Genomic DNA, 16,398 nt, shown 5'->3' on the forward strand with positions numbered 1-16,398 from the left:
ACCTCCCCCCCACACCTTACTCTAGGCTGCAGCCGACTGAATGCTCAAGGCCTAGGTTGCACACTTCCCTACAGAGTCCCCTAGCCTGCTAGCAGGACTTAGAGTGATAGCTTGTAATTTGAACACAATTTGCAGTACGCCACAGGGGCCTTCTCCAAAGGTGCTACAGAAATATATTATTAGCCTTTTAGCAAAGATTTGCTGGGACGCCTCATTGGACGGCTGTGTGTGTGAGAGCAAGAGCGTGAGCGTGTCTAGTTGTGGAGGGTGGGGGAGGAGGAAATACATTCTGATTTTAGCTGAAAGAAAAGCCTGTTTGACGCTTGGCATGTTTACACAGCGAACCTGCAAGCATGTCATCCGTGAGCAAAGGGACCAAGCAGTATAGAAATATCTGGGTTATCAGTTGCTTCTCAAAACGGTTAACGTGGAAGCTCTGATAACCCATGGAAAGGTTAGCTCTTTGGATGATGATTGTCCTTGTGTCACATCCGAGAGGGCAGGTGAGGACAGCAACTGCTGCTAGGAGAGGCTTTCTGTAAGAATTTTCTTTCCAGTCTAATAAAACCAGGAGAAAACATCCTGATTTTGTTTATTTCAGATCTCGAGCCCGAGGTAGCGCGTTTCAGTTGGCGTAAAAGGCCATGGAAATGTCCAAGGAGGGTTGGTTGTATTTTGATTCTATCTCAAAAATAAACCTCTCCCTTGTGTTTGATCTGCTGTTCCCTGCCTCGCTATCCCCTGGCGTCTGGATCTCTTAAGATCTCAGACTCTTAGGGTTCTAACAGCCTCTCCTGCAGTAAAGGGAACCAGAGGCCAAAGGAATGCTGCCTTGGGCTGGGTGCCATGGAGGAGGCAGGGGGGTGCGCCCTCTAAACCCCACAGATCCTGGGTACCTATAGGCTAGAGATACTGACACTGTAGAGCGGGGACACTGCTTTCTAGGGGTGCTCTTCCCACCCCGCAGGCTCCTAGAACCCAGGCTCCAATCCAAACCGGAAGTCTATACAGCAGTGAAACAGCCCCGCAGCCTGAGTCCTGTGAGCACAAGTTGGTTGGCCCGGGCCCAGCTGTAGGTTTTTCTTTGCTGTGTAGACAGACCCTCAGTCTATTCAAGCTTAACAAAGAGAAGGTGAAGGAGTGAATTGATTGCAGGCTATAAGTCCCTGCACGGGGAACAAATATTTGATAATGGGCTTTTCAATCTAGCAGGGAAAGGTCTAACGTGATCCAAAGGCTGGAAGTTGACGCTAGACAGCTCAGACTGGAAATAAGGCAAAAAGTTTTTACAGTGAGGGTAATTAACCATCGGAACAATTTATCATGGGTTGTGGTAGATTCTCCATCATGGGCCATTTTAAATCCACCTTGGCTGTTTTTCTAAAAGCTCTGCTCTAGAAATCATTTTGGGGAAGGTCTGTGGCTCATGTTACACAGGAGGTTAGACTTGATGGTTGCAATGGTCCCTGCTGGCATTGGAATCTGTGAAACACCTAGCAAGAGGCAGTTCAAAGAGTTTACAGTCTAACTTAACCTAGGAAAATGCAGATGGTTTTAACGCTTCTTCACATCAGGGGCAAGAACAAGGAGTCCCTTTGCAGCACTTTTGTTAAGTGAGCTGCCAAAAAGCCAGTCTCCAGCCTAGGTCATTTCTATCCTCCCATCATCTGCAGTTTCAAATGAATTCAGTCTTCTCCTTTGCTTTGCTTCACAGCCTAACAGTTGTGTAGTGTTGCTGTGCACTGTTACATACCTGCTGACTGCCACTCCAGAGGTGGTACACTTCCCAGGAGGTTGAAGGGATCACTGGGGGGGTGTGGAGATGTAGGAGGTTAAGATGTTCCTCATCTGGCTGTGTCTGGTGGGTCTTGCTTGACTTACAAGCAAGGCCCTGGCTTAGGCATGCTGGTCACTTTACAGGTGTGGAAGCAGAAGTGGCAGAAGAAAGGTGAATGGTTTGGAGGAGGTGGCAAATGCTTTGACAGGGGCTCAGATACCTGCTTCAGATGCGGCGGAACAGGGCACTGGGCCTCCGAGTGTAAGGGCAGAGGTAAGGTTTTCCACTTCCCACAGCCAGCTGGCCCAACCTGAAAAAGCAAGAGACCACATCACCAATTCTTGCACTGGTGTCAGAAACTGCTGCATAATGATGATGACCTGCTAGGGACAACCATGCTTGGTAACAGTACTTTTGGGAGGCTGACGTGTGGCCAAGAGTCAGCTGGATGCATGGCAGGGGATGTTCCTGGATTTTACTTTTTTGCACAAGCTGGTGTGGTTATGCGTGCTACCCACTTCACATTTGAATGCTGGATAAATTACAGCAGCAGCATGAGATAAACGTCAGCTATGCAGCCCCGAAAGAGAACACAACCCAAGGTCTAATGAATGCAGAGAGCCCACAGCTGTGCAGGACAGTAAAGACTGCTGCTTGTCAGAGACAATAGGTAACTTTGTCAAGGCCAAGCGTCATCAGAAGTAACAGTGGGAATCTCTTCCCTCCCACTGGTTTCAGGACTTTGCCTTTGGGGGGGAACCTGTCATAGGAAGATACTGAAAAGATTGGGATTGCTACCTTGGAGAAGAGAAAAAAGGACATGATAAAATTCTATAAAACAATGAATGGTGTAGAGAAGGCGATCCGGAGCTTCTGCTCTCCCTGTCTCGTAGCATGGGAACAAGGGGACGTTCAGTGACATTCAAAGGTGGGAAACTGATCAGAGGAAGTACTTTTACAGAAAACCTGTAACTAGGTTATGGAACTCACTGCCACAGTGTATCATTGGGGACAAGAACTTAGCAAGACTGAAAAGTTAGAATAGCCGATGTAAAAGAGAAGTATTGGACGGGACATCAAACCTCCTTTTTCAGGATTTAAGCCCATCTCTGAGTACTAGAGACCAGGATGAGAACTAACGTAGGGGCAGACTATCCCACATCTGTTGCTGTGGGATTCTTACACCTTCCTCTGAAGCATCTGATGCTGGTCAGAGAGAGGATACCTCGGTCTGAGCCATTCCTGTGTTCCTATGCAAAGTGAACTGGTCCTGAAAGCTGCCCAGTCCACCAGCTGGCAGAGAGCTAGATATTGGCTCTTAAGAATCATTTTGTGGTCTTGGTCTCATTTTGCCTTTTTTCCCTCCACTTCAGCTAGATATCCCACAGCCTGATCAGCCATAAGCAGCTTCTGTTACTTTGTAATATTGGAAAGGCCAAGAGTTGGTTTCTGACTGTAGAGGTTTGTGTGAGAGCAGCCATTGCTATCACATGAGAGAGGAAAGCAGGAAGGTAACTGGAATGATGTGCTTTTAAGGTCCGGTATCTCACACCCCTTGTACAGTGAGAACAGAGGCTGTACTTTGCTATTGCAAAGTAGCAAACCAAGAGTGCCCCGCGGTACAAAGCAGTTGTTTCCAGTCTTGATGATTTATGAGGTATGGACCTTTGCACCTTAAAACTTGCTTTGGTTCTGTAGTCTAGGCATTCATCCAGAATTGAATATAGCAGGACCTGGACCTCGGGCCAGTGTGACAAACATAACGACCAGCGGCGATGACCTAAACCCTCCCTAAGTCCATTAGGACATGTATCGGCTTCATTTCTTTGAAGTGTTGGTATGAAACGCGTTGCATTTAGCAGCCAGGCCACTGGGCATTGCTCTGCAGTGGGCGCTGCAGCTGGCTCTAACCGCTGTGACTGTTCAGGGCTGACAAGTTTACATGCTGGGACACAGAGGCCCTCCCTCCAGTGACTGCCACCTCTATAGGAGTGAGACTCTTTCTGCCTTGCAGGACCAGCTCCAGCCGTTGAACCACCATTGGAGGAAAACAATGAAGCTATTGAAGAGGAGATGCCATTACCCACTCTGGAAGAAGTGGCCCGGATGACTAACACGGCTTACAGCAAGATCTCAGGTGAGACTCTAATGCCGCAGAAGTTAATGGTTCCTTGGTACCTGTTTGCTCCCTGAGCAAGTCAAGAGAGCTGGCTTTGCTCAATGGGAGGGCACATCTCCCTTGCTCTCCAGAGGCACCTAGAGCCTGGTCATGGAGTAGCAGGGCTGTCAGTGACTGGAAGGTTAAGTACTTATGTAGGGTTTTGTAGCTGCATCTACAGAAGGAAAGCTGAGATGGGAGTTTAGAAAGGTGCATGCTAAGAGGGAACACAGTCACAGATGGCAGCCTTTCATGAAAATCACAGCAGTCTGGCCTCTACCCTGCTGGTAAACTCTGTGGTCTCTTGTTTTTAATTGAACTAATCTGCAAAGTTCCCTTGGAGGAACAAACAAATGTCGTTGCAACCCTACAAAAACAGTGTTTTTCTCTCTACCTTTTTCATCTCCTGGGCTGCCTTTCTGCTTTGTGCTTGTGAGGAAGCAGGTGCCTGGATCTGCTCCCTTCTCTGTGCAATGAAATTTAGAAGACCCTAGCATGAGCCGTCAGTCAAAACCTGCTCTGTGAAATTGACAAGAAAGGCCCCCTGAGAGCTGGGAGCAGGGGGAGAAGCCCCAACGTCTGGACCTGGCTGAGCCATGAATTAGACATGGCTGCCTGGTTCCCAGTGGGAATGGGGAGGGAAGAAGTCCCAGGTGGCTTACCCCAGCTCCCTGCGGGGAGTGGGTGGAGTGGCAGGGGTGGTGAGAAGCAGGGGCAGCTGGATCCCACTCCCCAGGGGCAAGAAGCCCGGGATGGCTTCCCCCTGGGAATGTGGGGGGGAGGAGAGGAGCCCTGGGCATCTTCACCTGCCTCCTGGCAGGGGAAGGGAGAAGCCCGGGGCTGGCTCCCAGCGGGGAATGAGGAGTGGAGTGGGAGGAGCCCACCAGGAGCCTGTGGGGCTCCCGGCAGAGAACTGAGAGACCGGGCTTTCGGCTCCACACTGCCCCTCTGCAGAGTGGAGGGCCAGGAGGATGAGTTCATGGTGACCTGTGCTGCCACAGAGAGACTGTTACATTCTGTACCCGTCAGAGCCTTTCGTGGAGAGAGCGCTCCCCGGGTCTTTAATGGCCAAAGGAGTCAGAACCTCTGGTCTGTAGCTAGTCTGAGTGCAAGTCCAGCTCTGACTGCGCTGGAGCATTGGGTCTGTGCTGACAGCGGGAAAAGAGCCACGCGTGGAATCACCCGCACTTTGGGTTTCCTTGGAGGCCTCTCAGCCAAGTGCTGTATAACCCTAGCGTGGGTTTCATTGGCTTGTGCCTGTTCTGTTTCATCCCCAGCCGAGAGCGGAATCAGCCAAGCCGGGCCTGGGAATGGTGGCGAGGAGGAGTTTGACCTGCATATGCAGAGGCCGGTGTATGAGCCGCCTGCTCCGCCCCCGCCGATGGAGCCTCTCTATGGGCTGGGGCAGGATGGGAAGGTGAGAGGTAAGAGCCCTGAAAGGCAGCTGTTCCTTGGGAGTGGGATTGTGGTTAGCTTGTGCTTGCTCCTGCTTTCTGTTGGATGCACTGGGCCTCTTTCATGCAGCTGAGCGCGCGGGCCTGGATCGCTTTGCAACGGGCACCAGCCCAGGGATGTGGAATTTGCGTTCTGCACTGAGCACGTCGCTCTCCCGCGGCCCCTGGTGCTGCTGGTCCCTCTGGGAACTGCACTGCCACGTTGGAGGGGAACGTAGAGCGCAGTACAGTGACGGTTCCGTTGCATTCTGCTCATGCCCCTGCTCCCCTTGGGGAGAACAGCTTGCATTGGCTTGGGAATGAAATCGGACTTGTAATCCTTAGCCCAGGCGTCACACCCAGAGCTGGAAATAGAGCCCCGGAGTCCTGACTCCCAGTTCCTTTCCCTGTATCCACTAGTCTCCATGCGTTCCCAGAGCTCCGATAGAACCCAGGAGCCCTGGCTCCATTCCTCCGCTCGGTGCTAGCAGCTCCTCCTGGCCTGTGTGTGCTGCTGGCCGCCTTGTCCCTTGGGCTTTGCAGTCCACTGTAGGCCCTTTCCTGACTGCATGTGTCTCCACGCCATGCAGAGACCCCAGAGGAGGTGTTTCAAGCTCTGGCTGAGCTGGGATACAGCGCCTTCCGGCCGGGCCAAGAGGTGGCTGTCATGAGGATTCTCTCAGGTAGCCTGTTTCACTTACCCTGGAGTAGATTCTCCCTCCCTGTCTCTGTCTCCCCCATGCCTGTCCCCCCCCGCCCACTCAGGCACTGTCATCCATGGCACCAGATAGTTGGGGTTAGCTATATGTGCCTAATGGGGGGTTAGCTACAAGAGCGCTTCCCCGTCCCTGGGCTCATTTCCGTGTGGGCGGTCTGGGGGGGGGGAAGGCATCTGTGCAGCCCACACCTCTCCGCCCCCTGCCCATGCTGACTCCTCTGGTGAATTCTGAGGATCACAGCTGCTGACTCTGCTACTGCCCTTTGTGAGCCAGGTCTGTCCACGCTGGTGGTGCTCTCGACGGGGATGGGGAAGTCTCTGTGCTACCAGCTCCCTGCGTACCTGTATGGCAAGCGGTCCAGGTGCATCACCCTGGTGATCTCCCCACTCGTGTCGCTGATGGATGACCAGGTAAATGGGACCTGGCTTTGGTCACAGCCTTGCTGCACAGGAGTTCCTTCCCTTCCCCCTCACGCCCAGACCATGCAGGGGAGGTGCTCAGGGCCTGATCTCTCTGAAGCTGAGGACTCTTGCCACTGATTTCCTTCCTTCATCCACTCCCTTATCCCTCTTTTAATCTCTAGCAGCTGCTGCTAAGGCCCTTCACCCCACAGGGTGGTACGTTTTGGGATAAATATTTCCCATCTGCAGATCCATCCTGTTTCCAGTGCAGGGATGGGGCCGGTTGCTGGGAATTCCCCAGTCAGCTCCAGGGTCCTGTCCTTTCTGACATGCGAGGTAGGAAATCCTGGGAGCCTCAGATATAAGGATTACATAGGAGCCCCAAGCTGCTGGATACCGAGTCTATAGACAGGCCCCCAGACGGAGTGCGGAGGAGTGCTGTCCCTTGAAGAGCGCTGTCCACTGACGTGTGTGTAATGGATTAATTCCCAGGTTTCGGGGCTTCCCCCACGCCTAAAGGCGGTCTGCATTCACTCCAACATGTCAAAGAGCCAGCGAGAGGCTGCTCTGGAAAGGGTGAGTTGTCTGGGGTGACGGGACACTTGCTGTACGAGCTGAGAGTCTGAGCCTGCTCTTGGACCCCGGACTGGCTCCCCGCTCACATTTGAAGGGCACAAGGGGCACGGCGCGTTGCCACTTGGCTTGTGGTGCAGGCCTGCTGCTGTGTGTGACGTGCTGTCCGTTGGCTGGGGCTAATTGTATCGGTGGCTTTTGAGGTGCAGGCGTCTGACCTGAGCGCTTCCAGCTCCTCTCACACACAGCACTGAGCAGCCAGTGTGGGGTAAAGACCTTCTCTTCTCCCCTTCCCCCCCCAACACCCCATGGGTGGGGTTGGAGCTTTATCCAGGCCTATGGGCCATCCAGCTCCCCTCTCCTTGTGTGTGTGTATTTCTGGGGGGCAGGAGGGGCTGGGTATGTGTAACTCTTTTATGGGGGTGACCTTCCTTCCTGACTCTGTGTGTTTGCAGGTGAAGGGAGGGAAGGTGCACGTGCTGTTGCTCTCCCCAGAGGCCCTGGTGGGCGGAGGCGGGTTGAGATCTAGCTGCCTCCCCTCTGCCGACCAGCTCCCTCCTGTGGCATTTGCCTGTATCGATGAAGCGCACTGCGTCTCCGAGTGGTCCCACAACTTCCGCCCGTGCTACCTGCAGCTCTGTAAGGTACCCGGGGGCAGATCCGGCCAGGGCTCACTGGCACCAGCGTGGCATGACACTTCTGCCTGCGGGGAGGGGGAGAGATGGGCCGGGCTATAACGACTCCACACGCCTGCTCTGTGGATGTTCACCGCAGCACAGCAGCAATGAGACAGGTGGTGCCGGGGAAGGGGTCTGGTACAGCAGGGCTGCCATCTCTGAGATGAGCTGTCAGACCAAACTCCTGGCTGCTTAGTACCAGTTCCCTCCTGGGTAACTGCGCTCTGATCCCCTGTGCTCTGCTTGCCTCTGGTGGGACCTTCCTCCCGTCCTGCCCCAAGCTGTGGTGTGACATTGGGAGGGGGAGATTGGGAACTCTCCAGAGAGCGGGTGGGAAGGGGCTGTACCCCTATGTGCAGTGCACCGCCACCTCTCGGCCAGGAAGCACCAGCCCCTGGCATCGGGGAATGACAGCTCTTTTCCCTGCAGGTTCTTCGGGATCGTCTGGGGGTGCGCTGCCTTTTGGGCCTTACGGCCACAGCCACGCTAGCCACGGCGCAGGACGTGGCCCATCACTTGGGCATCCAGGAGGAGGCGGGGATAGCAGTGCGCTCTGCTGCCGTTCCCCCCAACCTGCACCTTTCTGCCTCGACGGACAGGGACAAGGATCAGGTAGGGAGGGAGAGCAGGGCTGTCCCGGGAACACCTGGTCGTTAAATCACTAGGGCAGCTTTCTGCTGTCTCGCTAAATCTCAGCTCAATTCCCCCCGTGGTTTCAGCTGAGTACAATATTCATCCCTTCCTGACCTAAGTGGTTGTGTGGTGTTCTTGTGAGCTGCTAGATGGCTGCCATGTGCCTCTCCTCTCTAAGAACGGATGAAATGATCTGTGTGCCTTATATCCTGGCTCCGGGCTCTGTTGGGGTGTGAGGCTGTCTATATGGGATCCTGTGCTGCACAGGGAGTGGAATTCCCCAGGAACAAGCCGGGGAGTTGTCCGTGGGAGCGGGTCAGCGTCCCTGCCTTCCGGGGACTTGTAAGCTCAGGTGTGGGCTTTTCCAGCCCAGTGAGAGGCGTGCGTTGCCTTGAGAAGCTCCGAGGGAGTGAAGTGTCTGTAGAGCGGAGACTCATCCTCTGCTTGTCTGGTTCCAGGCCCTGGTCTCGTTGCTGCAGGGGGAGAGGTTTGGGGGTCTGGACTCGGTCATTGTTTACTGCACCCGGCGAGAGGAGACGGCCCGGATTGCGGCGCTGATCCGCACGCGCCTCCAGGGCACAACGCTCAGGGAGTCCACGGCGGCTGAGGAGCAGCACGCTGACGATAGCGCTGGGCGAAGGAAGAAAGCCAAGGGTAGGGGAGGGTTGTCGCTGGGCTTTTCTGCAGCTACAGCGAGGGAAGCCTGATCCAGCCCCTCTGCTGTGATTAGACACTGCGCCAGCCTCGGGCCTCTGTGTATAGATATGCGGGGGGACAGCGGAGGCCGCTGGGATGCAGTGTGTTAGGGATGAATTGACATCTGGATGGAGCCGTCTAGGACACACCGGACTTTCCATGCTGGCTCAGACCACTGGTCCCTTAAATCCAGTAGTGAGTCTCTGGCAGGGCGAATACCTGATACTTCAGTGGAAGGTGAAACTCACTTGCCCCTCCTGCACCCCAGGCGCCCATCCTGGCTGCACATGGGGCCTTCTCGATCCCCGTGAGCGTCAGATCCCTGAAACACGGGCTTTGCTTACCCCATTACAGGCCATCATTGCAAAGGTCATTAACACCTGGCTGTTCGCCTAGCACCAGCTGTACACTGCGTGCTTCACACGCAGGTTAAGGGTCCATCGATGGGATCCACTTTTATTTTGCTACCCAGTGTTTTTGGTATTGATTATTTATCATCTTGTAAAGCTGAAATCCATAAGGGCTCCCAAGTCCAGACGTCCGTCCAACCCCAGCATGCGCTGGCGGGGGAGGTTAAACCCTCTCCGATGGTATCACATGAGTGGTGTCGGGCAGGGCACTTTGTCCGAGGATTCCTGCTGTCTGGCCCGTTGGCCTCTCCGTGTTTTTGACCCTGTTCCTTGCCTGAATCTTGGAGCAGTCCCACTCCTGCGGGTGGGAGCTCCTGGTCAGCGGTGTCTAAATCTCAGCTAGGGAGCATAAATGAGGAGTGAAGATTGAATTGAATCAAATCGAGGCTTAATGTTCCATCAGAGAGCCCCTGCCGGGGGAGGGGGAATGAAAGGGAATTGATCATCTGATGATCAGGAGCAGATCATGCAATTGCTACCCAGCGTGGGTGACTAACGGGGGAGGGAGGTGTATGTTTCCTAAACACTTCCTTCTTGGTTTACATCTCTGATTGATTGGTGGCTGCTTGCAGGGTGCTCTGACAAAGGGAAGCCCTAGGTCAGCGCTAATGATGGAAATTCAGTGGTGGTCACTTTTCTCTCTCCACATCTGCCTGGCGTAGCTAAGAAGAGCATCCGGCGCCCCCTGAAGTGGATCGCGGATTCCTACCACGGCGGCATGTCGGCCGCTGAGCGCCGCCGCGTCCAGAACAACTTCATGTGCGGCCAGCTGCGGATCGTGGTGGCCACGGTGGCCTTCGGCATGGGGCTAGACAAGTCAGATGTGCGCGGGGTCGTGCACTACAACATGCCCAAGAACTTTGAGAGCTACGTGCAGGAGATCGGGCGGGCAGGGCGGGACGGGAAGCCAGCGCATTGCCATCTCTTCTTGGATCCAGAGGTAATTGCTGCCGGAGGGCTGGGGGGTTAATCCAAGAGCCAGCGCAGCCCATCATCCGCTTCTGCTGCAGACAGAGACAAAATCCCAGTCAAACTCAATGCGCCTGATAAGTAGCTAGATGTGCAGCCATTCTAGGGAGAACCTACCAGGTGACCTGGGATGGCTTTAGGCACACACAGCCTGTAGCCAGGCAGCCCTTCGCTGAGGGAGCCAGTCACAGGCTTGGGCCAGCGTCGAGTCCAGAGGGAGGAGGAAACTCGCCCCAGATCCACATTCCTCCCTCCCCCCAGTAGGACTGACAGGGAAATGGCCATCTACAGCTTCCTGGCCGTCCAGCCTCCACCTCTGACGTGGCGAGCAATAAGACCAGAGCAGGAGGCAATTCTTGGCCCAGTTTTCCCCACCAGCAGCTTGGAAGCTCTGGGCTCAGCGTGCATGGCGGGGGCTGTGCTCTCGCCTTTGTGTGTGTGTCTCGCTGGTCACTCCACACTCCCCGGCTCCTTCCTTCCTTCCCAGGGTGGGGATCTGCAGGAGCTCAGGCGACATATCTACGCTGACACCGTGGATTTTTTCACCATTAAGAAGCTAGTGCAGAAGGTTTTCCCTCGCTGTAAGTGCCGGGAGCTTCACCGCAAACAACAGGACCTCAACAGGGTGAGGAACAAGTCCTGACTGCCAGTGTGGCCAAAGCATGGCCTGAGCTGCCTTCTCTCCTTCAATACAGTGGTGCAGCCTGTGGGGACTACAGGTCCCAGCATGCCATGCTCCTTCCTGATCTGATTGGCCTGCCCCCTTACCAGCTGGCTGATGGCAGGTTCAGAGAGTGACCTTCTGTCCGGCACCTGGAGGGGTACATCCGGATCGGGCCGACACACGTAGGCCTGGGATGGTGCCCGGGGTGGTGGTAGGACAGGCTGCCCTGGGCTGCACCTTTTCTGGAGATAAAGGGGAGGCTTCAGGCTGCCCGTTCGGCCTGGAATCACGAGTTCATCTGACCCTGGTTAGAAGTGGGATGGGGAGCGTCTGGCCTGGGGGAGCAGAGCTGCAGCCAGCTGTGTGGGGCACCTGTGTTAAGGGCAGGGCTGCGTGTGGCCTCTGCGGGAGAAGGAGGTCTCCAGTGCCCCAGCTGCTCTCCTCTGGTGTCTCCTGCCTGGCAAGGGTTCGGCGTTTTTCCCTGCAGGGGGGCGAGGTGTTTGACGCTCAGATGATGGAGCTCGTGGGAGCCAGCGAGGAGCAGGCTCCTCAGGATGACGGGGTGACTGGGCAGCAGCGAGTGTGTTATAAACACGAGCGCGCCATCCCCGTGCAGCAGACGGTGGAGTCCCTGGACATCCGAGAGGAAGGTGAGGCTCACGCCGCTGCTTGGTGTGGCGATCCGGAAAGGATTCTCCGTGGGCAGGACTGGGTCCCTGGCTGGGGTGGTGTGGGCTTCTTCAGCTTTGTGCAACATCCAGGGCTGGTGGCAGGAGCGCAGACTGGAGGGAACCTCGGCCCGATCCGGCACAAGCTGGGCTGGGATGCGGGGCCCTTGGCCTGATCCAGTAGGACAGACCGTCTTCCATTCTAGGTCGGGCCAGGCCTTGCTGCTGAATCTGTTCTCCTTTCCTTCTCCAAACTTGCTGAGGCACGACAGGCACATCGGGAGAGGGGGATTGCCGGGCAGCCAGCATGTCTGGTGTTTGAAAGTTGCCCATCCGGCCTGGGGCTGCTCCCAACCTGTGTCCAGCCAAGGGCCCGCACCTTGCTGTGAGCATGAGAGAGGTGTCTGCTGCACGCACAAGGGAGCAGCAGCTGCTCCTCTTCAACATAGAGGGGGCAACTCCTGGAGACATCTTGTCCCACCACGTCCTGTTCTTGAGCAAACCAGATGGAGGGCATTACCAGGTCCTGTGTGGGGCGGTCAGCAGGAGGCATGGGAGGCTAGGTTGCATCCTGGGGGAGGTGGGCCATAGTTTCCCTATGCCTGCAGCGCTAAGAGCCAGGGTCTCTGGAGTGGGGCTTGGAGGGGTGACTAGCCCAGGCCAGTCCCACCGGAACGCCCCTTGACTGGTGCTTTTCTCCTCTCCTCTGCTGCAGGCATCGAGACCCTGCTGTGTTATCTGGAGCTGCACTCGCAGCGCTGGCTGGACCTGCTGCACCCCACTTACTCCTCCTGCCGGGTGATGTGTTATGGGGGCCCCCCGCAGCTCAGGGCAACTGCAAAAAGGTTAGAGTCACTGCATGGCATGAAATCTGAGCGTGTTCCTGCTGGGAATGGATACGCCTGGCAGGGGATGTGCAAAAACTGCTGCCGTCGCTGAGCGAACTCTGTGGGAAACGCCTTAATCAGATCAGACACGGCATCTAAACGGTTCCATCTGCTTCTGGGCACCTCTGACCGGGAAGGGATAGTCAAGCCAGAGAAGTGGTCAGGGCAGGAGCTGAAAGACTGGACTTGGCAGGGGAGGAGCTCAGCTGGGAATGTTCCTGCCAGCAAGCATTGGGGGAGGGGATCAGGAACCTGCACGTGGGGGTGAACGGGGGATAACTAGGAGTCATGAGATGAAGTCAGGAATGTTTCCTGGAGGATCTATGAGGGGTACGATGGAGAGCTCCTCTCCTGGGATGCGGAGAGAGGGACAGGTGGCTAGGTTGGCAGACACCCTGCACTGGCTGGGGGATGGATTGGCCCAGCTGGGTAGTTCTCTTGCATCATGCATCCGAGAAACAACCTGCCCTTACAGCCTGATCCCCTGACGTGTCACGGGCTGGGTTACCTGGATACCTGCAGTGTGAATGCAGGCTGCCAGGTTTGTCACTACACCACCAGCCTGATGGCCAGATAATAGGGCAGCCGGGTTGGCAAGGGCTGAAATAAGTGCCCCGATAAAGGGATTGGATCCTGTGCCCAGTGCGTAAACCAAGGCCTCCAGGAGCCAGGCAGGAATTGCCCTTTATGGGCAGCATTGCACAGCTGGCCTGGAGCCTCAGGGCTGCCGGATACGCTGGCGTAAGGGGCCAGTGCAGAAAACCTTCCACTAATAAAGATACTCAGAACCTTGCACATCTTATCATTGTTTAAGCCTCCCAGAGGCAGAGGGACAGGCCCAAGGCCACAGGGGGAGTCCGTGTCAGAGCTAGAACTAAATCGGAGGAATCCCTGGCTCCCTGCTCTAGCCCCCTTCTCTCCTCAGTTTCCGTGCTATTGCTGCTGGCTTAGAATCTGTCTCTGGGTTCTCAGCATGCATCCTTGGCTTTTTCTCTCCTCCCGCCCTCAGCTCCCCGCCCATCGCAGTGTGCCTGGCCCGGGAGCGTCTGGCAGGGGTGGATCACACGCACGCCAGCTCTGTGGAATTCGACGTGGTTGCACTCAGCGACTCCATGGGCTGGGAGGTTCTGCCGGTGAAACGAGCTCTGCGCCAGCTCCAGTGGAACACACAGCTGCAGAAAGGTGCTGCGGCGCTTGTGCTAACTGAGACCGCTTCTCTGGAGACTGGTGTCTAGGGAGGGAGCTGGGGAAGGGAGCCCCAGAGAGCTATGTTGGAAGGGTGAAATCCCCCCTCCTGCTGCAATCCACGAGGGTTCTGTAGCACCTGCAGTGGGCAGAGTCTCTAAAAACGCCAACGGTGCATATGGGATTGGACCTCTTCTGTGCTCAGGGCAAAGCCCAGAGATTACGGAGGAAGCTGTATGGTCTGGCCCCATGTTTAGTGATTCTTGCGTGTCCCCTGCAGTGGGATTGTATCCGTTCACCCCCTTGCTGAGCCAGTTCCCATACAGAGCCCCTTCTCCTCTCTTTGCTGCTCAGGGTGCCGTGGCACTGGGAAGAGCGGTGTCCTGGTGGAATTCAGCGACCTGTCCTTCCACCTGCGCTCCTATGGAGACCTCACGGACCAGGAGATGGACTCGGTGTGCAACTTCCTGCACCAGCGGGTGATGGTGCGGGAAATGAGCGCGCTCTGCCAGCTCCAAGCCTGCTTCAGAGCCTTCCAGAAGTGAGTGTGTGTGTGGGGGGGGGGGGGCAGCGATGGGGACCCAAGCCCCACTCTGCATGCCGCGGATGGCCTGTCCCAGCAAAAACCTCCACAGATTGGTTTCATCTCGTGCTTCTCACCCCCACCCTCCCTCCCCTGCTGGCAGAGGCTCCTGGGGGTTACCAGGTCCTAGTGATAAGACTTCGGAAGCGGAGGGGGTCTCGTAGCACTCGAGCAGTGAGTTAGACAGCAGCAGTCCAGGGCTGGCCAGACAAATGCAGAAGTCCTGCGGGGTCTGTCGGGAGGTCAGATGGTGTGTGGGGCAGTGAGGAGGTACTGCTGGAGTGGGGTGGAGACCAGAGGCGGAAGATCCGTGGGGTTGGCTGGGGGAGTCCCCAGACAGCTTTTGAAAACAAGGCATAATTTTGCCCCTGATCCAGTGATGGGGGCCAGTGGAGCTGCGCCCAAGAGCAAAGGATCATGACATGCCTCCCCTGTCCTGCTCCAAACACCAAGAGCACTCCTCTGGTCTGCCTTCTCTGACGTCAACACACAGCAGCGTGGCCATTCCAACTCCCTCAAACCCTCCCCAAACAAACTGCTCCTCTGGGGAGAGGAGGAGAGAACGGACCACGCAGAGGATGCGTAAATTACATCACTTAAGACGTGGCTGGCAGGTGCTCCGATACACCGGAAGCAGAACCTGTATGATATAGACTAGCAGTCCAGGGCAAGGACAGAATGTGATTGTCCTGCTCTATAGGCATCGCTTGCTTCTCCCCTGTCCTTGGGATCGCTTCCCAGCTTGCTGCACGACCCTCTCCTTCCCTGTGGTGCATCCCACTGGCTTCTCCAGTTACCCTGCACCCTAAGAGCCAGTGGTGCCTGTTTGTCACTAACGTCCCTTTTCCCGAGCAGCGTGGCCTTCCAAGCCGGCAGCACCCTGTACTCGGAGCATGTGGATGAGGAGAGGAGTGCCCGGCTGAAGGCCTTGTTGATGGAGTATTTTGAGAAGACACCTGCACTGGATGAGACGGAGCTAATGCGCAGGGAAGAAGAGGACGCGGAAGATCTCAACAGCATTAAAGTGAGCAAACCTCTTTGTTTACTCCCTTTTGTTGGTATCTAGTTTTGAGCCCATCTGAGCCACTAGCAGGCATGTCCGAACCCCTGTAACCAGGGCATCTAGGCACTGGATGTAGTGTCAGCTGGTACATCAGACCGGCTGTCTGAATCGCTTATGGTTGTACTGGGGTAAGAGCTGGGGCTGCCATTGGGTGAGCATTCTGTTACTGGCGTTGAGACGCTTCTCTGATACTGAAGTTAGGAAGCATTTTGCCCAGCGGGGTGGATAGGGAGGGAGGGTGTGTGTGTGGGGGGGGAGGGAGATGTTTTGGTGTGTGCTTGTGTGTGGTTGTGTTTGTTTTTCCTTCATTGCACTTTGCTTTTAGAAGTTCAAAGGGATGCTATCAAATTATTCTACACCTTTAAATTTAGGTCTTGTTAGCCACACCTGCCGGCCAGTCCTGGTTTCATTGACATCCCTGACATTTGGCAGTTAGTACTTTGCACTTTTCATCTTCAAAGTGTTCCAAATATGAATGTAAAGGGGTTGTTTTGGTAAAGGTTTCACTGGATCAGCTGGGAATAGAAATGATTCCATAACTTTTATTTTCCTTTAATAAGTCTCCCTGCACTCCCTGTTTAAACACTTTCTCTGCAGCATCCTTGTGCTCCTGTTTGACAACCAGTAAATGAAACTGACTGAGTGGAAACGAAAGTGAAACTGATCCCTTTGGTTTCACTCTCCAAAGTGGAGAGCAAAAATAATCAGCCATGATGGTGAAAAGTAAATTAGAGGGGTTTTGCCCTGATTCCATAATCTGAGGCTCTGTTAGATGGACACAAATGTCTAATCCCGGTTTCTGTAGAGCACTGTGCTATCTCAGCACCCGGTTTCGAAATACGTCTTTTATCACGTGTCCTTTTTATGCAACCGAAAGAGAACTTTTTAAATCCAAGCACGGG

The 16,398-nt window shown here is 55.2% G+C and overlaps 1 protein-coding gene across 1 annotated transcript in view; it reads left to right on the plus strand.

The window, feature by feature from the left end:
* Nucleotides 1–16,398, plus strand: part of RECQL4 (RecQ like helicase 4) — a 34,837-nt gene that overhangs the window by 15,503 nt on the left and 2,936 nt on the right. The window contains exons 8-23 of the mRNA XM_067560105.1: nucleotides 1,921–2,050; nucleotides 3,792–3,914; nucleotides 5,213–5,359; nucleotides 5,959–6,051; nucleotides 6,361–6,497; nucleotides 6,981–7,064; nucleotides 7,517–7,705; nucleotides 8,168–8,350; nucleotides 8,830–9,025; nucleotides 10,140–10,417; nucleotides 10,934–11,071; nucleotides 11,598–11,760; nucleotides 12,494–12,623; nucleotides 13,675–13,847; nucleotides 14,205–14,391; nucleotides 15,289–15,457. Coding sequence (XP_067416206.1) covers nucleotides 1,921–2,050; nucleotides 3,792–3,914; nucleotides 5,213–5,359; nucleotides 5,959–6,051; nucleotides 6,361–6,497; nucleotides 6,981–7,064; nucleotides 7,517–7,705; nucleotides 8,168–8,350; nucleotides 8,830–9,025; nucleotides 10,140–10,417; nucleotides 10,934–11,071; nucleotides 11,598–11,760; nucleotides 12,494–12,623; nucleotides 13,675–13,847; nucleotides 14,205–14,391; nucleotides 15,289–15,457 — 2,520 coding nt within the window. The remainder of the gene's footprint in view (nucleotides 1–1,920; nucleotides 2,051–3,791; nucleotides 3,915–5,212; nucleotides 5,360–5,958; nucleotides 6,052–6,360; nucleotides 6,498–6,980; nucleotides 7,065–7,516; nucleotides 7,706–8,167; nucleotides 8,351–8,829; nucleotides 9,026–10,139; nucleotides 10,418–10,933; nucleotides 11,072–11,597; nucleotides 11,761–12,493; nucleotides 12,624–13,674; nucleotides 13,848–14,204; nucleotides 14,392–15,288; nucleotides 15,458–16,398) is intronic.

Source organism: Emydura macquarii, unplaced genomic scaffold (assembly GCF_026122565.2).
Source record: "Emydura macquarii macquarii isolate MOO-44397 ecotype Brisbane River unplaced genomic scaffold, CSIRO-AGI_Emac_v2 contig_2246, whole genome shotgun sequence".
Taxonomy (NCBI): domain Eukaryota; kingdom Metazoa; phylum Chordata; order Testudines; family Chelidae; genus Emydura; species Emydura macquarii.